Consider the following 27,376-nt stretch of genomic DNA (forward strand, 5'->3'; position numbering starts at 1 on the left):
GATATACTGGCATTAGAAAAGGTTCAGAGAAGGGCAACTAAAATGATTAAGGGGTTGGAACGGGTCCCACATGAAGAGAGATTAAAGAGGCTAGCACTTTTCAGCTTGGAAAAGAGGAGACTAAGGGGGGATATGATAGAGGTATATAAAATCATGACTGGTGTGGAGAAAGTGAATAAGGAAAAGTTATTTACTTGTTCCCATAATACAAGAACTAGGGGCCACCAAATGAAATTAATGGGCAGCAGGTTTAAAACAAATAAAAGGAAGTTCTTCTTCACACAGCGCACAGTCAACTTGTGGAACTCCTTGCCTGAGGAGGTTGTGAAGGCTAGGACTATAACAGCGTTTAAAAGAGAACTGGATAAATTCATGGAGGTTAAGTCCATTAATGGCTGTTAGCCAGGACGGGTAAGGAATGGTGTCCCTAGCCTCTGTTTGTCAGAGGGTGGAGATGGATGGCAGGAGAGAGATCACTTGATCATTACCAGTTAGGTTCACTCCCTCTGGGCACCTGGCATTGGCCACTGTCAGAGGACAGGATACTGGACTAGATGGACCATTGATCTGACCCAGGGTGGCCATTCTTATGTTCTTAACACCCCTAACAAGGGATCTTTGCAGCATGGCTGAGGCATATTGGTGGGAGTGGCATATGGGGGGAGCTTGCCCTGCTGCCCCCCAGGCTATGCCCTCCAATCTCTAGGGATGCCAAACTGGCAACTTTCTGCAGGGCTAATCTGACACTGAAAGCTAGAGAGACAGTGCCTGGGGAGTGAACAGGAAGCAGGCTGCCCCGGTGCCACCCCCTGGCATTGGAGCCCGGCACAGGAGGTGCAACTGTTAGCACCCTGCCCCCTTCCCAAAATAAAGCCAAAGGCCTCTGCCCTTCCTCTTGCTTTTCTGCAGCACTGCAGCTGTGCTAAAGTAGGTTAGGAGGGAGGCAGCCGAGAGTGAGAGCTCCATAAATCACCACCCAGCTCTCCCGGTAGCTGACACTGCAGTTTCCTCTCTGAGAGCCAGGCTGGCCAACTCCCGCACGCACAGGCCTGCTGGGGAGAGCAGAGGGAAAGAATTAGAGCAGCATCCCCAAAGGGGCGGGGAAGTGGGTCTCAGCCAAGTCCCGTGCCTTCTCCGCTTTCCCCTTCCCCGCTCGCCACTTCTGCAGGCCAGGTGAGGGTGATAACAAGCTGGTGCATCTCCAAAGGAGGGCTCCTAAAGGCTTGTGTGAACTGAACACAAAGAATGGCTCTGCCTGGCGCTAGTATGCAGCCCCCTCTGGGGTGGGGCACAACAGCTCTTCGACAGCCACACAGCAGCACCTCACAGGGATCACGCACTCACCGTGACAATGCAGCCCCCTCTGGGGTGGGGCACAACAGCTCTTCGACAGCCACACAGCAGCACCTCACAGGGATCACGCACTCACCGTGACAATGCAGCCCCCTCTGGGGTGGGGCACAGCAGCTGTTTAACACCCAGGCTCCAGGGCAGCACAACATGCTGGGTCAGGAAGTGAAGGAGAATCCTCTGTCTGCCTGTAACTGCTGAGGGGGAGTTTGAGGGAGATGGAACAGAGAGAACCCATGTTGGTGTCTGACTAGGACAACAGGGCTCCCACCTGGACACTCGCTGGGAGTGCCCAGGGTATCTATGGCCACAGGTTGCACCCAGCCTAAGAGTATGAGTGGGGACCCTAATGGCACGGGGGGCTGAAAACCCCATCCCCATGGAAGCACCCACCAGCGACCCGTGGGGAGATGCGACGCCTGCACTCCATAGGCCTGGCGTTGCTCCTGGAGGCAGCACAGGGTTGGGAATGGGCTATCACTGGTCTGAATCTGGGCCGTTCCCCTTGGAACACTTAGTTGGTGGCTTCTGCGCGCTGTGAGCCTGGTGGGTCTCAGACAGCCTCCTCAAACCACTGCTGGAATAGACACTGCCTGGCCCCCTTGCGCCAGCCTCAGCCGGGGATGCTGGGCTGGCTAGGCCGGGCCCCGGCTGCAGTGTGATGAAGGCAGGGTCTCCTCCTGCCCTGGGGTGCTAGCAAGGGGAGCCAGAGGAGCGTTTGAGATCCTCCCTCTCTTCTCCCCCAAAGGTTCTGCGCTATTTTGACTACGTCTTCACGGGTGTCTTCACTTTTGAGATGGTCATTAAGGTGAGTCCAGCAGGGACCGGGGCTTGGACCGTATCGCGGGGAGGGGAGAACTTACCCACTGCAGCCAGGGCAGGAGATCTCTCCGGTGTCTGAGCCAGCCACCAGCCCTGTGGGTTCCCCCTGGTGCTGCTGCAGAGAAAGGATGAGCTCACCCTCCCATGTTACCCACCCAGGTGGGGATCAGTGTAACAGGGCGGATGCTGTGTGTATGGACCACCCGTCAGTTCTTCCCCGGGCGGGCCTCCAGCCTGAGAGGAGGGGATGGAGTGGCCCGATAGGTCTGGAGCAGGGGTCTCAAACACGCGGCCTGCGGGGTGATTTTCTGCGGCCCGCGAGCCCCTCGCAGCCCCCCAGTGTTTACCAGAGCGGCCGGACGAGCACCGGGAGCAGGGCAGGCTCCCTGCCTGCCCTGCCCTGTGCAGCTCCGGGAATAGGCGGGAAGGGGGGGCGGAGGGGCTGTGTGTGGCTGTTGCTTCAGGCAGCGCCCCCAGCAGCTCCAGTTGGCCACGCCGGGCCCGATCCTGCCCCCCAAACCCCTCCTGCAGCTGAACCCCCTGCCCTGAGCCCCCTGCCGTACCGTGCACCCCTCCTGCACCCTGACCCCTGCCCTGAGCCCCCTGCTGCACCCTGTACCCCTCTTGCACCCCAGCCCCCTGCCCTGAGCCCCCTGCCACACTCTGCACCCTGACCCTGTGCTGTACCCCTCACCCCTCCTGCACCCCACACCCCAACTCCCTGCCCTGAGCCCCCACCACACCCCACACCCCTCCTGCACTCCCTGGGGGTGGGGATTTCGGGGAAGGGGTTGGAATGGGGGCAGAGAAGGGGTGGGAAGAGGTGGGGCAGGGGCGGGGCCTCATGGAAGGGGTGGAGTGGGGGCGGGGCTGAGGGCGGCGGTGGGGGAGGTGTCAGTAATGTGGCCCTCGGGCCAATGTACTAATCCTCATGTGGCCCTTATGGTCATTTGAGTTTGAGACCCCTGGTCTGGAGCCTCATCCTGGAGCCTGGACAGGGAAGGGGTGACTTGGAGCGGGAGAAGCTGAGAGAGGAGACTGGTCCCTCCCAGTGGCTCTGCCGGCATTTCCTTCCCGCGCAGCTGAGGGGGGATGAGGCATGCAGAGCTGGAAGGGGGGCGGGGAGGTGTGGGGCAAACCCATAACGGAGGGCTGGAGGTCTGGAATCCAGCCCAGGGAAGGGCTAGGCAGGGTAGCGGCAGAGGGATGTCTGTGGCTGTGCAAAGGGGCACGTTGAGCCCCGGAGAACTCGGGGGGTGGGGGGATCCTGTGTGCGAAGACGGGACTATCTGCTGGGGCGGACGCTGGGATGGAAGGAGCCGGAGGCAGCCAACAGGACCCCGTCTCCTTCATGTGACAACAGGGCTGGCTTCTGAAACGAAGCGCCCCAGGAAGCAGCAGCAAAGAGCCGCAGAGAGCGCTGAGGAGATGGGGGCCCTGGACGAGGAGCAGGGAGCTGGAGACCAAGTTCCCCCTCTCAGTCACTGGGGGGCGCTCAGCAGTGGCAGGGTTGCCTCTGGGTTCGTTTGAATTAAGCTTGGGAAGAAAGAATTGCCCTTAAAGCCCAGATGTTGCCAGCTGCTGAGTGGCTCTTGTCCCTCCGTCTGGCGAGCAGAACAGGCCTGGCTCCTTCTAGACTCAGGAGACTTGGTCCCAACCCTCCCTTGAGTAAGTTACGTCCCCACACGGTGCCTCAGTTTCCCTCAGTGTGAAAGGAAGGTAGTGGGTTGGCCCCTGCTCTGCCGAGCGCGTTGGGACCTGGGGCTGAGCGGAGCAAGGTGTGATTGGAAAGGGGAGCAGCCTTTTCCCCCTCAGCAGCGGCCAGCACGGAGTGAGCCGCCCCGCTGACCCTCTGCCTGTGCTCCGCTCCCTGCCACAGATGGTCGACCTGGGGCTGGTTCTTCACCAAGGCGCCTATTTCCGGGACCTGTGGAACATCCTGGATTTCATCGTGGTCAGCGGAGCTCTGGTGGCCTTTGCCTTCACGTGAGTTTCTTGCTGGAGCTCTCGCACTCCTCCCCAAACCCAGCTCCTGGCTGGGCAGGTGGGGAAGGCCCCAATTTGCTCGTTGCATGACAGGGCGCCCCCTTTCGCTGCCAACCCCCCCAGAGCATGCATGGAATGGCGGAGCGACCTCCCCGCCAGCTTGGGATGCCCCTAGCACGTGGAGCCGCTCCCAAGGGCCAGGTAATGGCTGTCCATCCTAGCCATGCAGTCCCCACAACCAGGGCCTCGTCCGCAGGGCCAAAGGAACGGGGTCTCAAGCAGGAGCTCCCCGGAAGGGAGCCCGGTGCACGCAGCCCCAGGTCAGGCCCAGCGCTGCTGGCTTCGGCAGCAGGATTCTCAGGGCCTTGCACTATGATGCCACCCAAATCGTTAGCACAGTGATGACTGGTCCGGCAGATCCCTTGCTGAACAAAAGCCCAGGGGCGGCGAGGACCTGTTTGGAGAAAGGGTTTCGCTGTGCTAGTCAGAGCCCAGCAGGAGCGGCTCAGTAAATCTGGAGCACCAACTCCTGGGTGATTCTCAAGTGCAGGACTGGGGTCTAGTAGTTAGAGCAGGGTGGCTCCTGGATCTTTCCTTAGCTCCAGAAGGGGAGTGAGGTCCAGGGGTTAGAGCGTGGGGAGCGGGTGTCTGGGAGTCAGGACTCCTGGGGTCTATCCCTGGCTCTGGAAAGGAGTGTGCTGTGGTCATTAGAGCACTTCTGGGTTCTCCTTCCCAGCTCTGTGACTGATGCTGGGCCCTGCTGCTTGTCCATCTCTCACGTGGTGAGAGGGTGCTGGGACCAGCCACTCCTGGCAGGTTGTGCGACCCAGCCCATGCGGGCCCGTACCGCTAGAGAAGCTAGAATTGCACCAGTTCAGTGGATTAGGAACTGAGTTTCCAGTGTTGGTTTGTTCAACCCATGAGCAGCTTCTGTGCCCCGATGAAGCAACACATAAGGGTCAGCAAATGGTTGGGGTCATGCGGTCATTCTGGAAGGACGTATGTAAACAGACACGTGAGCCAGGAGAGCCCTCGGGATCCTGGTGGGTCATCTCCAGCCCCCGTGTGGCACCCCCAGTGGCGAGCTCTCCTGCTGCAGGGAAACAGCTGAGCACCATGTCTCCTGACTGCCTGCTGGGACCCCTGAGAGTCACTGCTAGTGGGCAGGGAGAATGGGCTGGATGGTACAGCCGGCTGCACCCCCAGAATGTGCATCTCCCCACTCCCCCCGCATGCCCGGCGCTGTCCCACCGATTGATCCTCCCCCTGCATGGTCTGTGCTGGGAGGCACGCGGGCTTCCCCTGCCATTCCTGACCCTCTGTGTGGAGCTGGGCAAACTGCTGGGTCTGTTGGCCGAGCCGTCCCTTTTCGGTGCCCGCCGTGCCCGAGGACTGGCCGCGTCGGGGCATTTGGTGCTGCCTGCTCACTTGGAGGGCACGAGAGCAGTCGAGGCTGGGTTGGTAATGGCCATCTGATGGCCTGTGTATGCGAGGAGTTTGAGGGGTCTCAGCCTTTTCCCCAGTGGGACCAGGCCCCCACTTCACATCCATGAAACACCATTGCCAGCGGCCTTAATTGGACTCCTCGTTGGCAGAGAGGCCAAAATAGGTCCCAGAACCTGGAGTGCTTGGTCCTTTGGGACAGGACTGGGAGAGACACCTTCCCACGGCCGGGGTTTGGACCAGAGCCCAGTGGTCTTGATGCATCCCCCAGGCTTCAGGGTCTGTCCGTTCCCTGGGGAAACCCAGGGTTTGCAGGGATGATGTGCCCTGGCCTGTGCAGGAGCAGGGAGGGGAATGCAAAGCTCAGGCTGTGAAGGCCGTGTCCCCATCCAGGACGAGCAGCTGCCGCTGCAGTGAGGTGGGGTGGAGAGGGGGCCCCCTGCTCGTTAAATACCCTGACTCTCTAGAGAGAGTTCGTTCTGAGCTGGGCTGAAGCAGAGCTCTGGCACCTGGTTCCCCTCTCCCGCACCCCGGAGTCATGCCGCTGGAGTGACACTGGTGTAGGCGAGAGTCAGGGCCGTCCGTAGCCTTGCATCCTAGTCCCTGGGGGCTAGCTTGGCTGGTGCGACGGGCCTTGGGGCAGGCACAGCCATTCCCCTCCTCCCAAAGAGCACCCGAGACTGGCTCTGCCATCTTCACAGGAGCCCACGTGCACAGTTCAGGGAGATGTAGAGGACGGGGAGGGGCAGAAAAGAAGAATGTGTGGCCAGGGTAAACCTGCGCCCCAGTGGTTCTGCACCCCGGTAGTTGTAACGGCAGGGATGCGGGCTGGGTGTCCCTCCAAAGCATGCCGACCAGGGAGATCTCACCAGACCTGCCTTTTTCCCTTTGGATCTGAGGCCGGGTGGTATGACCAGCATGCCTCTAGGAGTGTTTGGTGAAATCAGGGGTGGAATCCATAGTCACGGGGGGGGGGGGGGGGGGGGGGGGGGTGGGTGGCAGCTGGGCTGTGTAATTTGGGGGAGTGGAGTGTGTTGGTGGAGCCAAGACCCATTTTGCATCTAATCCATCAAGCGGCCCTGCAGATATAGGGAAGAATGGGTTTGAAAGGGTTAACCGAACATTTCAGACCCATCCGAAAAGGCTATGGGGTGGGGGGCACATGGGGAGCTTTTCCAGTCAGTTTGCTCACCCCTGCCAGAGAGACGTTTCCCCCATTGATTGAATCCACCTGCCTCTCCTGAAGAGCGCTCTCAGCTTTCCCCCTCCCCACCTCTCTCCCCACTGTTAGCCTTGTTTATTTCACCCTGTTTCATGTCAGTTTCGATTCCATCACTAGCCTAGAACCCGTTTGAGCCATTTTGGTAACCCAAGAAAAGTAGCTCTTGATGTTCTGCTGTGCCGCATTACTGTCTCCCTTGGTTGTGTATGCTGCTCTCCGCCGTACCATGTTATCAGTACCAACCATCCCAGGGTCTCGACAGCTGGATTCTAGCTCTGCCACAAGCTACTCTGACCACGGTTATTCCGAGCTGGGCTGGCGGCAAGAGGCCTGAGGAGCGCTGATTGCTACACTTGGGCTTGCCTTCGTATGTGATGTCTGGCCCGATTCTCCTTCCACACTGGCGGAAATCCAGGGTATCTTCCCTGAAGTCAGCGGTTACACCAATGTAACTGAGAGCAGAGGCTGTGGTGCCAGGGGGCCAAAAGCTAGTATCTGTCAACACACCTGTATTGAAGTCAATGCACCTCTGCTGACTTACACCGCCCTCCATTTATTTAACTTCATTGGGAGTTTTGCCCAAGTAAGGAGTGAGTAAATCTGGAGTAATGAAGTCACAGTTTGGCCAGTTGTCCTCAATTTCGTTGACTTCTCTAGTAGTGTTGTCCGAGTAAGGACAGGCCAAACCCAGAGTAAGGGAGGAGTAAACCCTGAGGATTTGTCCCTCTGTTCATGATTTTAGAGCTCGTCCACACGCAGGGAATCCTCCAGTGGTTGGAAAAGGTCCTGTTTGGTACCAGAATCTGGATCCAGCTGTCAAGCCTTGGTCTGGCTTTCAGGTTCTCCTGACACCGGCCTCCTGACCTTGCTCAGCCCATCAGCTCAGTCCATCTCCTGGCCAGGAGGTGAAAGAGGAGGAGCATGTGCGAAGCCCTGAGCAGGGCGCTGGGGGTTCCAAGAGCAGCGCCGGTGTGGGGACAGCCCATTTGGTGGTTTTTGTTGGGGTGCGTCTCGTGTGTTTTCTCTCTGGTTGTCACTCACCTCTCCTTGTCTTTCCCCTTTCACTGCCACCTGACACAGGAGCAGCTCACGGTAAAGTCTTTCTCTCTCTCTCTCTCTCTCTCTCTCTTTCTCTCTCGTACACATTCTATCTATGTTCTCTTTATTTCCCTGTGCTCATGATCATGCGTTGCTTTGAATGGGAGGATCTGTCCATCACGCGTTCAGGTCGGTTCTTGTCATTGACCCTTCTGCTGGACACCCACCCAGATTTCTTTGTTCCCCATGCATAAGGCACCCTGTTGCCTCTGTCTCGGTCCTGTGCTGGAACGGGGTCTCCCAAAATGGGACAGTGGGTCCCCTCTAAGGACATGATTTCCTTGTACACAACACTTTGGTGCCTTTCGCAATATTGTTCCTTTGAAATCCGCACCTGGTGACCTACTGAGAAAAGGGAGTGGGGTCCATTGCTACGGGCAGGGAACTAGGAGGCAGAATGCCTGTGTTCTGTTCCCAGTTCTGGTAGGGGAGTGGGGTCTAGTGGTTAGAACATGGGGAACTGGGAGCTAAGACTCCTGGGTTCTATCCCCAGCTCTGCCACTGATGCGCTGTGCGACCTAGGTCAAATCAGTTTCTCTCTCTGTGCTTCACTTCCCCCTTCTCTGAAATGGGGATAATGCTGATTGACCCCTCGCCCAGTGGGTGGTGTGAGGGTGAATGAATGTTTGCAAAGTCCCTTACAGGGGCTAGTGATGGATAAAGTGTAATTATGAGCAGCAAGGCAACTCACAGTGAGAAGCCCCGTGGGAACAATCACCAGTCCCCATCAGCTCGGCATGAAGCAGTTCCACTCCACCCCTCCATGCTGGGGCCGGCTCTGGGCCGTATACTGGAGGCACCCATGATCAGCGCGTCACCCCTGTCCCAGGCTGGGAACCAGGCCCCGTGTTATTGGATTTTCCTACATCCAGCACTTTCTGGACTGGATCTGTCCATACGGCCCAATCTGTGCTGGGGAGAAGAGGAGCTGAGGGTGCCAGGCAGTTTGCGCTGAGACCTGGGGCTGGAAGGCGCTCCCGTCCTGCCCCTTCTAGGGAATGGGCCGTTAGAACACAGGGCTTCTTAGTGTGCAGCTAATAATAAATAGGGACTTTTCCTATCACCAGACATCGGTCCCATCTGCCAGCCACAGGACTCCTAGGTTCTGTTTGCGCCTGTGCTGGTAACTCCCAAAGTAGCCGTAGGTAAGTGGCATAGCCACTCTGTGTCTCAGTTTTCCTGTCTATAAAATGTGGATGATGAGGCCTCTGTGAGGAATGAATTTGCTGGGTCTCAGCCTTGATCCCCGTGGGACAGATGTCTATGGCCCCAAACCACCACCGTCACAATCAGCGATCCCCGCCCCTTTTCATTGGCAGCCTCGCCAACAAAGCCAGGATTGAACAGGCCATGAAGGCTTCACCCCCTGCCCCCCACAACAGGGATCACAGTTGGCAGGGTGTGCATGGGGAAGCTGCCTGGCTTGTACCTGTAGCCAGGACATGTTCAGGCTCCAGGGCCCGCACCCCAGCCCCTTTCACTAGTGGTAAAAAAAAAAACCGTGTGTGTGCAGTGATGGGAGATGATTAAAGGAATTTCACAGTAGGGAAAACTACTGAATAGACCAGACTGAAGTCCCCATCTCCCTGGATGTGACCCACCCCATTGTTCTCCCGGTGCTCGCCATTTGCCACAGCTGTTTGTAAGAAGTGGGGACGATGTACTTTAGTGGTTAGTGCTGGGAGCCAGGGCTCCTGGGTTCGGTTTCCACTTCCAAGTGGGAGTGTGCTCTGGTGGTTAGAGCAGAGGATCAGAAGCCAGGACTCCTGAGTTCTGTTTGTGCCTGTGCCACTAATTCCTGAAGTAGCCATAGGTAAGTCCTTTCCCCACTCAGTACCTCAGTTTCCCCATGTATTGAATGGGGCTAATGATACCGACCTTGGTAAAGAGCTTTGAGGTCCTTGGATGAAAGATGCCGTAGAAGAGCAAACACCCGGTGAAGGGACCTTCCCCGCTCCCCAGCGGAGGAGTTCCTTCTTCCTTGCCTTCTCTCTTTGTGGAGGTGTCTGCAAATCACAGTTTGGTAAGTGCTGCTGGCTCTGTGGAAATTACTTCTAAGACAAAGAACGAGGTGGTTGTTCAGACTGTGGCATTTCAGCATTGAATGACGACGTCCCAGTGAGGATGAACTACATGGGTTTTTCTAGTAGGAGTCAGGATTTTCTTTCTGGTGGGGTGCTGGAGTGGAGGTGATCCTCAGTCCTGGATGCCACCCATCAGTTGGGCAAACGTAAATCACTCTACACTCCCTGCAGCTGTGGGATTTGTGTGGTCAAGGCTGCTCACTGTGGACCAGCACTTAGGGTGATGCCAACCAGCACAGACTGGGAGGTAGGCAGCCAGAGAGAACCACGGGGTCTGTCCATGGATGGATGGAATGACATCATAGGTAGATAGGTAGAGTGGATGGCTGGACAGATCCATGGATGGATGGATAGGTCGGTAGGTAGAGTGGATGGATGGATGCATCCATGGATGGAAAGACACCAAAGATAGGTAGGTAGAGTGGATGGATGGAAGGACATCATAGGTAGGTAGGTAGACAGGATGGATCCATGGATGGATGGGAAGACACCATAGGTAGGTAGGTAGAGTGGATGAATGGATGGATCCGTGGATGGATGGATGGATGGATGGAAAGACCATAGATAGGTAGGTAGGTAGAGTGGATGGATGGATGGATCTGTGGATGGATGGATGGGAAGACACCATAGATAGGTAGAGTGGATGGATGGAAAGATACCATAGATAGATAGGTAGGTAGAGTGGATGGATGGATGGATCTGTGGATGGACGGATGGGAAGACACCATAGATAGGTAGAGTGGATGGATGGAAAGACACTATAGATAGGTAGAGTGGATGGATGGACGGATGGGAAGACACCATAGATAGGTAGAGTGGATGGATGGAAAGACACTATAGATAGGTAGGTAGAGTGGATGGATGGATGGATCTGTGGATGGACGGATGGGAAGACACTATAGATAGGTAGGTAGGTAGAGTGGATGGATGGAAAGACACTATAGATAGGTAGAGTGGATGGATGGATGGATGGATGGAAAGACACCATAGATAGGTAGGTAGAATGGATGGATGGATGGATGGATGGAAAGACACTATAGATAGGTAGGTAGGTAGAGTGGATGGATGGATGGATGGATGGAAAGACACTATAGATAGGTAGGTAGAGTGGATGGATGGAAAGACACTATAGATAGGTAGGTAGAGTGGATGGATGGAAAGACACTATAGATAGGTAGGTAGGTAGAATGGATGGATGGATGGGTCCATGGATGCATGGATAGGTAGAAACTGCAGATACATAGGTGGAGAGACAGACTACATCAAATATATAGATTAGTTCTTGAGCGCCACCTTTTCCAGGACAGTGAGAAAAGGGCCAGGTTAGTGGTGTGTGATAACAGCACCTCCTAATGGCTGATGATGAGTGCAAGAGGTGAGGAGGAGAGAGAAGGGATGGCCCAGGCTGGTAGATGAGTCACTTGGGAGTGACCCAGTAACCCAGAGTCTCCCACCAACAGGTGGGTGCCCCACGCCCAAGGGAATGGACCTCAGTGAAGAACCCTGTGTTTAGAATGGCACAAGGGGCCTGGGCCTCATCGCCTCTCTCTCTCCCCGTTCTCCCACCCCCACCCAACGTGTCTCTACAGAGGCAGCAGCAAAGGGAAGGACATTAACACCATCAAATCATTGCGTGTCCTCCGCGTCCTCAGGCCCCTGAAAACCATCAAGCGATTGCCAAAGCTCAAGGTAGGTGCAGGGATGGTTGAGGGCACATAAAGGGGTTGTGGCTGCCTGAGGGGAGTGGCAGGGGTTTGCGGGATCAGGTGGGGGGTCAGAAAAGGGAGACAGGAGATTGGGGTCTGTTCCCAGCTATGGGAAGGAGTGGCCTCTAGTTGTTAGTGCAGAGTCAGAACTCCTGGGTTCTGTTCTTGATTCTGGGAGGTCTCGTGAGGTAAAGCAGGGGACCTGAAAACCAGGACTCCTGAATTTTATCCCCAACTCTGGCACGCCCTTGCTCTGTGACCTCAGTGAGGCTAATCTCTGGGGATTTAACCCCTCAGAAATAGGCAGCCAGTTCCTAAAGGCCCAGGTGGACCTGACTGGAGAGCACCATGCTTGGGAAAGGGGCTGTTTTCTGGCTCTGTGGAGATGGGGCCAGACCAAGTGGGACTCGAGGGTGGAGCAAGTTTAGTCTGGACTCTGCCGTCCTGACTGGGCTCCCTGTCCTTTCCAGGCTGTCTTTGACTGCGTGGTGAACTCTCTCAAAAACGTCCTCAACATCCTCATCGTCTACATGCTCTTCATGTTCATCTTCGCCGTGGTGGCCGTCCAGCTCTTCAAGGGCAAGTTCTTCTACTGCACGGATGAGTCCAAGGAGTTTGAGAAGGACTGTAGGTACGGAGACACCTTCCTCTGTCTCTCAGCACCTGGCCATGACCCAGCCCGTCCCTGGCCTCCTCGCGCTTCCCCAGCACCTTCTCGGCAGGCGGCCTCGCTTCTCCCGCTTGGCCTCCGGGGCGCGGTGCAAAGCTCCTGTGATCGCTTGGAGGGTAGCCTAGCTGCACAAAGGTGGCACCCCATGCAGAGGTGGGGCCTGACCCATTCCCTGGACCTCACCCTCTGCTCACTTAGCATTGAGGGGGGAGGGATAGCTCAGTGGTTTGAGCATTGGCCTGCTAACCCTGTGGTTGTGAGTTCAAGCCTTGAGGGGGCCACTTAGGGATCTGGGGAAAAAATCTGTCTGGGGATCGGTCCTGCGTTGAGCAGGGGGTTGGACTAGATGACCTCCTGCAGTCCCTTCCAACCCTGATATTCTATGAGTTTGCACTGGCGTTCCTATGCTCCCTTAGAGTGACTCCCACCTGCTTACTGTTATCCTGTCCCTCTTGGCAGCTTTCTTTGCCCCGTGACTCTTGGGTAGGTGGAGATTCACAGCAGGTCTGTAAGGAATGGGGTAGAAATTACAATGACTGGCTTCTCTCACATACGCCAGTGTGACACCTGGGTAACTCCCCAGCTGGTGTAAATTGGCCATAGCGGCAGTGGAGTCAATGGGGCCAGTTCCTTTGATGGTGTGAATTGGTATTGATCCATTGGCATCCGTGGGGCTATTTCTGATTTACATCAGGGTGAGAGGCCCCAGATGGGTCAGCAGTTCTGACGCTAGCGGCCTGATTCTCCTCTCGCTCTGGGGTAGTTTCCAGGATTCAGTAAAGTGACGCTTATTGACACTGGAGAAAATTCGATCAGAATCAGGCCCTAAAGTCAGTGGGGTGGATTATGGGACGTACAGAGTGATCTGAAAACAGCCAGAGAGTGCCCCTGCAGAGTTCCCTCTGGCCCAGTTGACATAGGGAAGGGGAGGGAAGGGGGCGTCATGGAGCGCGCGCCCTTTTGCCTTTTAAGACCTGGTACCAGTGATCTGAGCTAAAGCTGCCTCCTGCAGGTTCAGTTACCCTGGGCCAGGTGGCTGGGGGTCAGACTGCAGTGATCGGGTCCCTGTCAGCCCTCCCACACCCCACTGCTCCCCAGCTCTGCTCAGGCGTGGTGGAGAACTGAGCCCACGGCAAAGGCTCCGAGTCCCTACTCGCTGACGGGGGTGTCGATCAGCAGTTGCTGCAGTGGCATTACACAAACGTGAAGCCAGCACGAACAGGAGCAGAATCGAGCCCCCAGCCAGCCTGACGCCAGAGTCACTCAGGATCTGCTCCCAAGCCCGTGAGGTCAGGAGCTGGCCTTCGGAGCCCATGCTGTGCCCCAGCCCTCCTGGCTGTCCAGCTGACGGTGTCTGTTCATCCCCAGGGGCGAGTACCTGGTCTATGAGAAGGACAACGAAGTGAAAGCCCAGAGCCGGGAGTGGAAGAAATACGAGTTCCACTACGACAACGTGCTGTGGGCCCTCCTGACTCTCTTCACTGTGTCCACGGGGGAAGGCTGGCCGCAGTAAGGAGCTGCCCCAGGGACGGGCCAGCGAGGGTTAACCCTTTCCTCTCTGAGATCTGGGGCGAAGCCTCGCTTAGGTCACAGCTGAATGTCGCTGTTTCAGCCTGAAGCAGTGAGGCGTAATGACTAGCGCACCAGACTGTGACTCAACAGACCTGGGTTCTGTTCCCAGCTCTGCCACTGGCCTGCTGGGTGACCCTGAGCATGTCACCTCCCCTCTCCATGCCTCAGTTTCCCCCTCTGTAAAATGGGGAGAGTGGTCGCCCCTCACCTTTGTAAAGCTTTTTGTGAGGCGTGGGGGAAAAGGAAAGACGGGCACATGACTGAGCTTCAGGACTCTTGGGTTCTGTTCCCAGCTCTGTGTGACCGTTGGGCCAACTCCTTAGCTGGTGTAGACGCATAGCTTCATGGAAGCTGTGCTGAGTTACACCAGATGAAGATCCTGCCCTTGCACCCTCTAGGCTGCATTTTCCTCATCCATATGACCAGGGGATTAGCACAGCATGAACCTAGTTGGGGATGAGAATTTCTATTGGGCCTGAACTGAGTCCTCCTTGCAGCTATTTGTCTCTCTCCCGCCCTTTCTTATTTCCCTCTTTCTCCCTTTCCACCTTCCTTCCTTCCCCACTGCAGAGTCCTCAAACACTCGGTGGACGCCACGTATGAGAACCAGGGCCCCAGCCCCGGCTATCGTATGGAGATGTCCATCTTCTACGTCGTCTACTTCGTGGTCTTCCCGTTTTTCTTTGTGAACATTTTCGTGGCCTTGATCATCATCACGTTTCAGGAGCAGGGGGATAAGATGATGGAGGAATACAGCCTGGAGAAGAACGAGGTGCAGCCCGAGTCAGGGGGTCCACGCCGCTCTGTCCCTGCCTCCCCAACAGCAGCTCCCAGCGGCCACGCCCCAGCCGCCATGCATCTCGCCATTAGCAGCGTGGCATGCCCTGGAGCCCCTGCTGCAGGGCCTGGGACCGTCATGCGGGAAGGAATTCAGGCTGTTCCCCCAGTGCTGATGTGCTGCCTGGAAGGGCTCAAGGCCAGATTACACCACTGAGCCGCTCGGGAGAGCTCCCCCATTGCCCCCTGCAAGCTCTGTTCCCAGTTCCCTGGGTGACCCTGGGCAAGTCTCTTCCCCTCTCCGTGCCTCAGCTTCCCAGTTCGGTTGGCTTGGTGGGACGGGTCTGGCTCCTGCTTCTGGTGCTAGAGAGTGTCGGTTCAAATCCCCAGCGAGAACTGCAGCAGCTGCACAGGGGTAACCCGGGTTGGACAGGAAGGTCACAGCAGGGTCCCTTCTGGCCGTAGCATCTGTGAATCAGGGCATGGGGGCACCGGAGAAAGGCCAGCGGTTTGCAAGGAGCTTCCCTACGGGGCCACAGGAAACCAGGGGCTGCTGAGCTTTCAGGTGGCCTGAAGAACGGGGGGGCTTGAGTTCAGAGAGCTGGGGCGGTCCCCATGATGACCAGTGCATAGGGTCATGTCGCCAGCTGGTGTAACTCTCCATTCACTTCATGGGAGAAATGATGATTTACGCTGGCCCTGTTACGATCATCTACACTGATCTCCCCCTTCACACAGGCCAGAGAGCGTCCTCTGACCCACCACGAAGGGGTCGGAGACGTGTTAGAGCAGGGCAGCTCGAGCTGTCCTTCACGCATGGGGTTCGGCCAGTTCAGAGTCTCTTGGCCTGGGCTGCCCCTGTATCCTCCGCCCCCCCCCCCCATCCTGAAGCTGGTGGCCATGAGCCCCTCCCTCGCCTCCCGCTCTAGTGGCTGTGTCTGTCCTCTCCGCAGAGAGCCTGCATCGACTTTGCCATCAGTGCCAAGCCCCTGACCCGGCACATGCCTCAGAACAAGCAGAGCTTTCAGTACCGCATGTGGCAGTTCGTGGTGTCGCCACCCTTCGAGTACACCATCATGGCCATGATCGCCCTCAACACCATTGTCTTAATGATGAAGGTGAGCGACTCCCTTGCGGGACTGGGGCAGTATTGACCAGGGTATGAGATGCCGGCTGTACCATGCCTGGCAGAGCAGTCATGGGCCCCTCCTGCATAGCTGGCATGTCCCCCATCCCCCCCGATCCCGTGGGGCCGATGTGTGGCCTGGGGACCTGTCCCTTCTCATGGGGCCGATCTGTGGTCTGGGGACCTGGCCTCTCCCGTGGGGCTGATTTTTTGCTCTCTCTTCTCTTGCCTTTAGTTCGACAAGGCCTCAACTGCTTATGAGGACGTGCTAAAGATGTTCAACCACGTCTTCACTTCGTTATTTTCCCTGGAGTGTCTGCTGAAGATCATGGCCTTTGGGGTGCTGGTAAGTGTCTCCACAGTCAATTCCACTAGGGAGCATGGGGTGTTACCATGGAAATCAAAGACAGAACCCGGCTCCTTCAGCAGGATGGGATTCCCCACCTGTTCTTCCAACCCCGTGCCCCGCCCTCCCCCCTTTACCAGGTGGGGATTTGACACTCTTCCCCCCCCCACGTCCTGGGAGGGAGCGTAAGAACATCTTGCCAACTGGCAACTAAGAGGTGATTGTTGAAGGCATCTCCAAGCACTTCGTAAGGTGACCCCAGCTCGGGGAAGGGGGGAGGTTGTTCTGGGTGGTTCAGGAAACTATAATGAGGATTATGGGGAGCAAAATAAAGAGGGGCTACAGGAGAAATGTCCCACGAGTAAGGTCCGTTAGCATCTGCTCCCCGAGGGACATGAAGGAGTCCAATCTCCATTCATGGCTCACTGAAGATCCCTGGGGGTTTGAGGCTCCCACCATTGGTGCAGGTGCTCGGGGCAAGGAACTGACTCCATCCCACACAGAGGGATCTGGGCTTCCATTCAGGCAGGAGCCGAGAGTGAGAGGGGCGCTCAGGGAGGTTAAGAGGCTGGATTGGAGGAGCAGCACAAGCTGGTCTGGCAGGGAGAGCAGACGCTGATAGATGGAGAAAGGGAAAAAAAGAGAATGACTCTCCCCCAGAAAATGTGGCTGATTTTTGATCTTGCCCCATTCCCTTATTTTAACGGGGCTGTTTTCTCATAATTCCTTGTGTTTGCTGTGCTGGGTTCATTTCTCCATTGGGGGCTTGCTCAACAGAGCTATGGACAGCTCGGTGACTGGTGGCTCTGGCTGGGTGGGAGAGGGCTGTGATTTCTTCTCCAGCTCGGGGAATCCAGCCAAGGACATGCTTCTGTCCCTTGGCCGGGAAGATCCCAGCAACAGTAACATATTCTGGTCCTGTGTGTTTTATTCTTTCATTTTAAATGTCCATCTAACTGTCCATTCTGATTGGGCCTAGGGTGGGGGCACTTTTCCAAAGTTTTGGAGGGGGAGGGGGCATCCCCCTGGGTTTAGCTGATTGATACTGGGGGCCAGAGATCCTGGGCCTGATTCTCCTCATAGGTGGGTCCTGATCCAGAGCCCCTTGAAATCAGTGGAGAGGTTCGCACTGATCTCAGTGGAGTTTTGGTCTGGCCCTTACACCAATGACACAGCAGCGTAACACCACAGTCTTTGCACCATCGTCATTCCCACGGGTAACTGAGAACAGCATCAGGCCCCGTTCACACCCACCACCCCAGAATCATTTCAAGGTGCCAAGAAATACCCCCACCGCTCCTTTAAATTAACCCTTTCGACCCCCTCCCCTCTTGCCTGCCAGATCCATTGGAGCTCACCGAAAAGGTAACCTGGGCCTCGCTCTCCCGGGGTCAGGGCACTGGGGGCAGGGAGGAGATGGGGCTGGGGTCGGGGGGTGACTCTCTGTTCTCGTTGCTGTTGCTTCCGTCGTGAATGTCGTTGAATGTTTGCTGCTGTGTTGCTGTTCCTTTTCGTCCTTTGTTTTTGTTTTTCTTTATAGAATTATTTCCGTGATGCCTGGAATATCTTTGATTTTGTCACAGTTCTGGGTAGCATCACAGACATCTTAGTGACAGAGTTTGGGGTAAGTTCGAAACACCGCCTCCTCTCTTATGGCCTTAGCTTAAGCAGAGGGGGACGCTTGCCAGAGGGGGGCACTGCAGGGGCTTTTACCCCATTGCACCTAGCCCCAAGGAAGGACAGATGCTGGGCGAGGGAGACAGCTGGGTTGGAGCCATATTCGGTGTCATCCCAGATAGCCGCCATGGGGAGAAGAGAGCCAGGCACTTTCTATATGAGGAGGCCCAAGAATTCTTCTTCTGGGGACAACCCCAAGTGCTGAGGGACCAAGCCAAGGCAGATGGAGTCAAAACCAAACCCAGCTGGGCGTTCCTGCCCACCTGAAATGGATTCAGGGGCCAGGTTCTGATCTCGCATGCCATATCCCAAGACACTCCACTGGGGTAGGCATGCCGGTGTAAATCCAGAGTCACTCCACTGGGGGTCAGTATGCCGGTGTAAATCCAGAGTCACTCCACTGGGGGTCAGTATGCCGGTGTAAATCCGGAGTCACTCTACTGGGGGTAGCTATGCCAGTGTAAATCCAGAATCACTCCACTGGAGGTCAGTATGCTGGTGTAAATCCAGAATCACTCCACTGGGGGTCAGTATGCTGGTGTAAATCCAGAGTCACTTTTCAGTGTTCATTGGAGTGATGCCGAATTTGCACAGGTGAAACTGAGAGCAGAGCCTGGCCCTGGAAACTAGAGACAGAGAAAACCGAAAGAAGCGCTGGGACATTCCCCAGGAGGCAGGAGAACAGTCCCAGATACACACACATGGGCGCTAGACATGTTACTGACAGTTGGATTTGAACTGGGCCATCGCCCTCAGCAGAAAGCCTACTGCTCAGGCCCTCACCCCTTGGTAGCCACCAATGGCAGAGTTCACATCCCACCTGGAGAGAACTCAGCCAGCCCAAACTCAGGGCAGTGGGCAAGGGACCTCTCCTGGGGTGACTGGGAATCATCGTGTTTGTGGAGTGAACGTAATGGAGAAAATACCTTGGGCAAACTTGAGGGGAGTCTGTGTGGTGTAGGGGGCGGGTGGCAGCCAGGTACAGGAGATGGGCGGGGACAATGCCTGCGATCTAACTGGTATAGAACTGCAGGAAACAGCCCTGGGTGGGTTGAGGAGACAAACTGAATGATCTAGCAGGTCTCCTCCATCTCTGCCACCAACTAGCGCCTGGAGAGCCGTTCCCCCAGTGTTAATTAATCCTCCAGGATGGGGTCAGTATAATTATCCCTCGTTTTACAGATGGGGAAACTGAGGCACAGCGCAGGGCAGTGAGTCACCCAAGGTCACAGAGGGAGCCAGTGGCAGAGCTGGGAATAGTACCCAGAAGACCTCCCTCCCAGTCTCCTCCTGTAATCACTAGGATACGCTCCCTCCCACCCAGTGGCTGGGAACCCAGGTGTCCTAAACCTCTCTTCCTTCCTGCTGTAAGCACTAGGCCACACCCCCAGCACTGGGGATAGAGCTCGGGTGTCCCGACTCTGATCCCAGGCAAGGCCTATCCCTCCCGGGATCCCCTGGTGACAGAGACCCAGATCCTGATCTCAGTGAAGCTACTCTAAATGGTCTTACTATCTTCCGAGAGCTGCCTTCCAACCCCTTGAGTGGGCAAGACACAGTAGTCAGTGGATGTGCAAAAGGAGTGTAAGTCACGCCCCTTGGCGTCTCCCACACCTGTCTGCCCACCCACATTCAGACGCCACCTAGCCTGCCCTGGCGCTTGTCTCTACCAAAATGGGGTCTTTGCTTCCCGGCACTTGTGGGGTTTGGATTCTCCTGGTCTGTGGGTCTGGGGATAGGAGGAGGCTGGCAGATCCAATGGGATCCCAGAGGCAGGCAGAACGAGGGGCCAGGACCTGGCAGCAAAGGAGTGAAGTTTGCCGGTGGGTGGACGTTTGCCAGTCCAGCCCAGCACACAAGTCCCTTTTGAAGGCCTCTCCTCGCCCTGCCAGGCCATTGCATGCGACTGGTGATGCCTACGTCAGGGGCTGGCCCCTTGCACGACTTTGCCTTCTCTACTTGCTCTTGACCTCGATGGCCTGTACCATGCAAACGCAATGGACCCAAACTGGCAGGAGAGCTCCGCGGCAGTGCAAATTCTGGAGGGCTGGCGGGGACAGGGAACACGGCATAGGGGCCCTTCCTTCAGAAATAACCAAGAACCTGCAGGCCCCTGGAGACCCTTCGGCCCAGTGGAACTGTGTGGATAGGGCTGATAGCCCCCGAGAAGGCAGAAGAGCCTCGTACCTGGGAGGACAGGGCTGGAAACTAGGACTCCTGGGTTCTCATCCCAGCTTTGCCACTGACTTGCTGTCTGATCTTGGGGGCATCTCTTCCCCTCTCTGTGCCTCAGTTTCCTGACCCACCTCCCAGGGTCGGGGGAGGGAGGAGCCGCGAGGATGAAGACCTCCGCCTGAGGTGGCAAAGCCATGGAGGCTGGATGCTTGGGTCTGCACCGGAGGGCATGGTCCCGAGTGCCGGGGAGAACCCACGCCCTTTGCTCCCTTGCATCAGAGCGGCCCCTCGGCAGGCAGGGGAGCGGGGCTGGGTGCTGGCGCTGCCCCGTGCGGGTGGGTTGGGACTCTCCTGCCTCATGCTGTGTGCTCTCTATAATGACTGTCTCTCTTGTCTTATCTTCTTTCCATGCTGTCTCTTTATACTGTGCTATTTTGGGGCGACGCCCTCTGAAAATGTCATCCAATCAAAATGCACTATGAAAAATCCATGTGTCCATCTATGAATCGGTCTGTGTATCCATGCCAACTAATATTTCTGAACTTCCCCCGCCTCCCACCGCCACCCCCATGACAAAACACCCCGTCCTCAATCTGTCGCTCCATCTCTGTATATTACGCTGGTTGCCAATCAACCTGTGACACCAAACACCCCCCTCAAATTTCTCCCTCTGCCCCCAACTCCTCTCTTCCTATTCATCTCAACATCTACATCTAGAATCTGGTTGGTTGAATATCTTTCTGAAGCCTAAATGCATTATCTAAGAGCACTCTCTCATCTCTGCATTGCATGAGTTACTGCGCTGGGAACTGCCTGCAGCTAGCCGACTAGCCTGCTCTCTTTTCTCTCTTCCTTCCTTCCTTCCTTCCTCTCTCCCTTCTTCTTTCCTCCAGATGTAAGTATCTTTGAAACAAAGCAGCAAACAAGAAAAAGTCTCTGTACTTGTCTTTCTGTTCAAAGGGCCTAGTGGAGGCCGAGTGATATGGTGTGTAACAAACTGCGGGGTGGCACTGAGTCGGAGGGCGAGAGATCCCCCAGATCCAGGGGATGCTCTCCTGAGAAAGGGTTGGCTGGAGTCTCAGGTAGATGGAGAGATGTGGGTGGGCCAAGGGATAGACCCCAGGTGGACGGATGGATCTCCAGATCGAGGGATCCTGGGGAGATCCCAGTGGGTGCACAGAGTGGGGACAGCAGGTCCCCAGGTTATGTAGCAGGCTTCTCACCTCTCCCTCTGTCTGCACCCGGGATCGGCTCAGGTCTACCGCTAGCTGAGGACTCGGGGACCCGGCTCTGACCCTCTGAGGGTTGGGGGCTGGGATCACGAGCCCAGAGGGAAGAAGGAACCAAGAGGGAAACGCGGCCTCAGTAGAGAGCAGCCGACAGCTGCAGGACCTGCTCCCCCCATCGCTGTTGGTTGAGAGGCAGTGCAGGGTGGGCAGGGGAGACGGAAACCAGGAAGGAGCAAAGAAGGGCCTATGCCTGCCTGGGCCCCACGTGTGCACATGGAAATGGCCTCCTATACACACATCCGTCACACGTGGACACCACCCCCGGGCATGCACCCCCACACACACACACACACTTATTCCCCCCCCATCCCCACTCATGCACCGCTGCCTGCACACGCACCTCACACACGTTCACACGCAGATCCGTGCGTGTACATACCGTGCGTGCCCTCGCTAGGGGTTTCCCTCCCCCGCCTCCAGACCCCACCCTAACGCTAGCACATGCTCTCCCTCCCCCCGTGCCCTGCTGCTGTTGTTCCCCACCACTCTCCCCTCCCCAGAGCCCTAGAGGGCTGAGTTTGCCTCAGAGTTTAAAGTACCCTTGGGTTCCCTGTCAACAGCCGGGCAAGCCTCACACTCCTACAGCACCCGTCTGCCACCTTGGCAGGGTGCCCGCTAGCAGCAAGAGGGGAGTGCTCTCTCCATGGCCCCTCTGCCTGGCTACCGCGAGGGGCTGCCATCTTTGCCATGCGTGACACAGACCCCGCCCCCCATCCCAGCAGGACCTGGACTGAGCCCTACCAGAGGGGAGCGTCTGGGGCAAGCTTGAAACCAGGTCAACAACTCTGCTTTGCGTCCTCTGGGATTAACCAAGCGGCGTAGGGGGCAAGGGCTGAAGGGGAGGGACCCTGTAGTTTCACTCAGACATAAGATCCAAGAGAGGGGAGAAGGGGGCAAAGGTGCGGAGAGGAGGGTGGAAAGGAGCTGAGACTATTGGAGGCGCTTCCTGGGTGGGACGATGGACGATCCCCTCCCTTCTCCATTCCCCCCACCCCATTTCTCCCTCTCTCTCTCTCTCTCTCTCTCTCTCTGCAGAGGTGGGGGGCCTTTTTGTTCCATGCTCCCGCATGAGTCTCGCTGTTCGATTTCTCAGTCGGTTTGGGAGGCTGATAAATCGGTGTTGCCGCCACTGCCCCAGAGGGTGCTGACGCATGCTCCCCCCCAGAGTCCGTATGTTACACTCACTCCTTGGAGGGATGGCTCACAGCTTCTGGGAACACACGCCAGGGAACAGGCAGACCTCCCCATGTCCGAGCAGGGGGGGACTGGAGAGAAGTGCCCACATACAGGGAACCATGGGTTGGTGCATTGGCCTGTAATGTATATTGTGTAGTTACACAGCAGCTCCATGGTATCGGTTGGGTAATTATACAGCCAGGCCCTTGGACCTGGTGTTAACTACACAGGAGTTCCCTGCTGTGCATTGTGTAACTACACAAGGGTCTCTGGGCTATGTTGTGTACAAGTCACGTGGCCTGGTCTGTGCAATTGTAAGTCACATGGGATGTGTTGGGTACGGAGCCCTGGTGGTGCATGTTGTGTGGCAGCACAAGTCTTGTGGCTCGCATTGTGCGATTGCACAAGCTTCTTCTGGCACGTTTGGCTGTTGCACAAGGATCACCTGGCCTGGGTCATGAGATTACACAAGAGTGCCGTGGCATGTGTTGTGCGGCTGTACATGAGTCCTGTGATGCGTGTTGTGTGGCCACATACGTCTTGTGATGTCTGCTGTGCAGTTGCACGAGTCCCGGGGTGAGTGTTGTGCAGCTACACAGCTGCTCCCTGGAAATAAAGGGGTTTCTTCTTGCCCGGCAGGGCTTCCCACAGACAGCAGGAGAATGCTGTCCAGCTGTGCTCTTGGGAATTCCCCATTAGGCAGCACCAAGGCAAGGCCCCTGTACACCCCGTGTGTCGAGTACCTTCACCTTCCGCCCCTGTATGCCCAATCCAGCCCCATTGCTGCATTTGTCCCGCCTGCCCTCTGGATGTGGAGAGAAGGGATCAGACTGATCCAGGCTGGAATCACAGCATTGGGTGTAGGAGCCAAGTCCTTTAATTTCCAGAGTGGGATTAGAACCCTGGATCCTGGGCGAGTGCTGTGCTGTGCCGGAGGAGCTGGGATCCCAGCCCCACTTCTGACTTGTGCATTGATTGGCAGAGGGAAGGGGAGTCCTTGGGCTCGAGGTCAGAACTTCACAGCTGACGCCGGGTCTGCAATGGATCTGCCAAACAGACCCCAGATCCGAACCAGAACGGAGTCCATGTGCCAGGAGCGAATTTGTCTCTTAGAAAAGGCGGGGTGACCACAAGGGGGCAAAGGTTGGTGGCCTGAGGTTAACCTCGGAGCTGCATGCCACCGATTAACGGGAACTCCGGCCCAGCGAGCCAGGCAGAACTGCCCTACTCCAGCAGCCAGTGCCCAGGGGAACTCCAGCGCCTACCCCGCTTTGCCCGGTCCCAGAAGCCACATGCCATCCCCTCCTGGGGGGTGAGGGGTCCAAAATGCATCTTCGTGAAACCAACAGGACGAGTGGAGCTTCCCAGTCTCTTGGCCCTCCCCTCCCCATCCCTTGGAGCAAAACCCCACTGAATGTCGTCCGTGCCTATAGGGTGAGCCCCGCTCCCACTCCACCAGCCTCAAGAAGTTATTCCAGGGAGCATCCCAGCGTGGCTGTTGGGTGCACAGAGACAGATGCATTTGAGGTCCCAATCATCACATGCGATCTGTAACATATTGCAAGTCCCCAGATACCTTCCCACCCCGGACTCCCCCTCTCCCGGCACTTGTCCTGCTTTAATTCTCTCTGGTTGTGTGTGCATAGTACATGTGTGATGTGACCCCACAATGCTCTACCTGCTTGTGTCAGAAAATATCAGTGCATTTGGTTGTTGGGATAGTTAAAAATATATAACCCTGATATTGACGAATAACCATTGAGTTCCCAATTGGATGAGCCCGGCTTGTTCGTTTCCTTCATGTTCGTTTCCCCCTTTTCAGGGATGGCTGGTGGGTGGAGATTGTTGGGTGGCTTCCATGCTGTGATTTGTTAATAGTGTTATCATTCATTGTCATGGTTGAGTATCATTATTTGTATTAATATTATTTATCATTTATTTATATTAAATTATTAACAACACTATTAATTCATTAACATTCATTTTATTCTTAATAGCATCTAATGCATTATAATCATTATCTTTATTTATTGTGTATTATAATTATCATTATTTGGTATTGTTTATATTAACAGTATGTGTTATATTACTATTATTTATTAATATGCATTGCAATATCATTTATTATTTATCAGTGGTATTATTGGTTATATCATTGGTTTAATAATACTATGCATTATCATTTATTTATCTTATAACAATTATTAATAGGATTATGTATTATATTAATTTATCTATTATTTATTAATATTATGCATTGCTGCTATTAATCATTAGTTATTAATTAATGGCATGGTGAATAATAATAATTGGTATGATTGGTTGTTATAAACAGTTGCTATTCATGGCTAAGAATGATCACAATTGATGGTGTTGTTATTATTTTATTACCACTTTATTGAGTTCTCCGTGTATTTTGTTTTAGTTGTGAGTTGGTGGGTTAATCATGTGCGTGGAGTTGATGTTTCCCTGGGTCGTTCCCCTGCGGTGCTGCGTGGATTCAGGCCCACGGCCAGGGCCGTCTCCCCTGGGGGTGGGGATCTCCCCGCTTGCGCCCACAGGCAGCGCTCACCTCTCCTTCCCTTCATCCCCTCAGAACAACTTCATCAACCTGAGCTTCCTGCGGCTCTTCCGTGCTGCCCGCCTCATCAAACTCCTGCGTCAGGGCTACACCATCCGCATCCTGCTGTGGACCTTCGTCCAGTCCTTCAAGGTGACTGGGGCCGGGGGGCTGGGCCGGGGGCCAGGAACCCAGCGACTGACCCGTCGTGACTGCCCAGGCTTTAGCGTATGCGGGCTGGACCCTTGGCTCTGAAGATGTATTGATTCCATATCCGTCTGTTTGTCCCCATACAGCCCCCTCTGTCTATCTCTTTCTGTCCATCCCCATAGAAACCCATCCATCCACTTGTACTCTGTCTATCCAGCCATCCCATACACACCCTTCCATCCGTCCGTCCCCATTCACATCTATCTATCTATCTATCCCCATACACATCTATCTATCTATCTCTCTATCTATCCCCAGACATAGGGTTACCATATTTCCACAAGCAAAAAAGAGGACACTGGGGGGGAGGAGCCCTGCTCTAGCCCCGCCCCTGCCCCGCCCCCATCCACTCCCTCCCACTTCCCACCCCCTGATTGCCCCCCTCAGAACCCCCAACCCCCCCCCCCGCTCCTTGTCCCCTGACTGCCCCCTCCTGGGACCCCTGCCACTAACTGCCCCCTAGGACCCCACCCCCATCTAAGCCGCCCTGCTTCTTGTCCCCTGACTGCCCCCTCCCGAGAACCCCCTACGACCCTACCTGTCCCCTGACTGCCCCGACCCTTATCCACACCCCCACCCCATATTCACACCCCTGCCCCCAGACAGACCCCCGGGGACTCCCATGCCCTATCCAACTGCTCCCCGCCCCTTGACAGGACCCCCAGAACTCCTGACCCATCCAACCCCCTCTGCTGCCTGCCTCGATCCCTCTCCACACCCCTGCCGCCCTGACAGCCCCCCCAGAACTCCCGACCCATCTAACCCCCCCTGCTCCCTGTCCCTGACTGTCCCAACTCCTCTCCACACCCCTACCCCCCTGATAGACCCCCTGACACCCCCCCCCCCCTCCCCTGACCAGGACCAGCTTTAAAGAGCCCAGGAATCGGGCTGCACTCCGGCCGGGGTTGCGGGGCTTGGGGCCGGGCCGGAGGTGCTCGGCCGGGACTGGGCCGGCGCGCTCGGCCGGAACCAGGGCCGCCGCCGCTGGGGCTGGAACCGGGCCGGAGCTGCTGGGGCCGCCGCTCAGCCCAGGCCGGAGGGAGCCGCTCGGTCAGGGCCGCGTCTCCCCAGAGCTCTCCTCTTCGCGCCCCCCCTGCCCCAGCTTACCTGCTGCCTCCTCCTGCTTCTTTTCAGACTTCCCGGGAAGATCTGATTCGCGGGAAGCAGGGGAGGGGGAGGAGCAGGTGGCAGAGCGTTCAGGGGAGGGGGGCAGGGGGAAGACAGCTGCAGGACCGGACGGCGTGGTAACGCTGCAGGGGATGGGGGGAGCCGGGAAGGGGCTTTGGGTGCCCAGCGGCGCTTGGCCGCCGCTTTTCTGTCTATAAATAGCCGACCGGGGGGAAATCCCGGACATTTTTAGATTTTTAAAAATCCCCCCCGGACGGCTATTTATAGACCGAAAAGCCGGACATATGGTAGCCCTACCCAGACACCCCCCCCTCTATCTATCTATCCCCATCCACCCCCTCTATCTATCTATCTATCTATCCCCATCCACCCCTTCTATCTATCTATCTATCTACCCCATCCACCCCCTCTATCTATCTATCTATCCCCATCCACCCCTTCTATCTATCTATCCCCATCCACCCCTTCTATCTATCTATCTATCTATCTATCTATCTATCTATCTATCCCCATCCACCCCCTCTATCTATCTATCTATCTATCTATCTATCTATCTATCTATCTATCCCCATCCACCCCCTCTATCTATCTATCTTTCTATCTCAAAGTGTCTCAGCAGGGTGGCATCCAGGTTCTATTCCCACCTCCGTTGCTGACTCCCCTGGCCCTGGTGAAGCAATGACAGCCTTCCTCTGGTTTCAGTAGGCTGTGGATTGGGTCGGGGTTGCTGTGGTGGCAGGTCTCTTCCCCGTCTGTGCCTTCCACATGCTGAGTGCTGGAGGAGACACAGCAAGGAGAGAAGCTCCCAGCATGCTCCCCCTGCGATCCAGCCAATGGTGCACATGAGGGGTGTGAGGTGGATTTTGCTTCATTAAATGGAGAAGCAGCCGCTGGCCTAGTACAGGGGGAAGCTATTAGCCTGGCGGGGCACAAGGTTTAAAGCCCCCTATGAGTGACGT

General features: G+C 56.1%; 1 protein-coding gene across 9 annotated transcripts in view; it reads left to right on the forward strand.

Moving 5' to 3' along the window:
• The window catches only part of CACNA1A (calcium voltage-gated channel subunit alpha1 A), a 172,058-nt gene that overhangs the window by 108,463 nt on the left and 36,219 nt on the right, over nucleotides 1-27,376 (forward strand). For 6 of the 9 annotated variants that reach the window (XM_034792246.1, XM_034792250.1, XM_034792247.1 and 3 more), the window contains exons 22-32: nucleotides 2,099-2,158; nucleotides 4,052-4,158; nucleotides 7,904-7,915; nucleotides 11,595-11,694; nucleotides 12,182-12,342; nucleotides 13,750-13,890; nucleotides 14,524-14,725; nucleotides 15,684-15,848; nucleotides 16,092-16,202; nucleotides 17,743-17,826; nucleotides 25,116-25,232. In XM_034792246.1, the coding sequence (XP_034648137.1) occupies nucleotides 2,099-2,158; nucleotides 4,052-4,158; nucleotides 7,904-7,915; nucleotides 11,595-11,694; nucleotides 12,182-12,342; nucleotides 13,750-13,890; nucleotides 14,524-14,725; nucleotides 15,684-15,848; nucleotides 16,092-16,202; nucleotides 17,743-17,826; nucleotides 25,116-25,232 (1,260 nt within the window). The remainder of the gene's footprint in view (nucleotides 1-2,098; nucleotides 2,159-4,051; nucleotides 4,159-7,903; nucleotides 7,916-11,594; nucleotides 11,695-12,181; nucleotides 12,343-13,749; nucleotides 13,891-14,523; nucleotides 14,726-15,683; nucleotides 15,849-16,091; nucleotides 16,203-17,742; nucleotides 17,827-25,115; nucleotides 25,233-27,376) is intronic. The other 3 variants (XM_034792254.1, XM_034792251.1, XM_034792252.1) reach the window with 2 other exon arrangements.

The sequence above is a fragment of the Trachemys scripta genome, chromosome 16 (genome assembly GCF_013100865.1).
Source record: "Trachemys scripta elegans isolate TJP31775 chromosome 16, CAS_Tse_1.0, whole genome shotgun sequence".
NCBI lineage: Eukaryota > Metazoa > Chordata > Testudines > Emydidae > Trachemys > Trachemys scripta.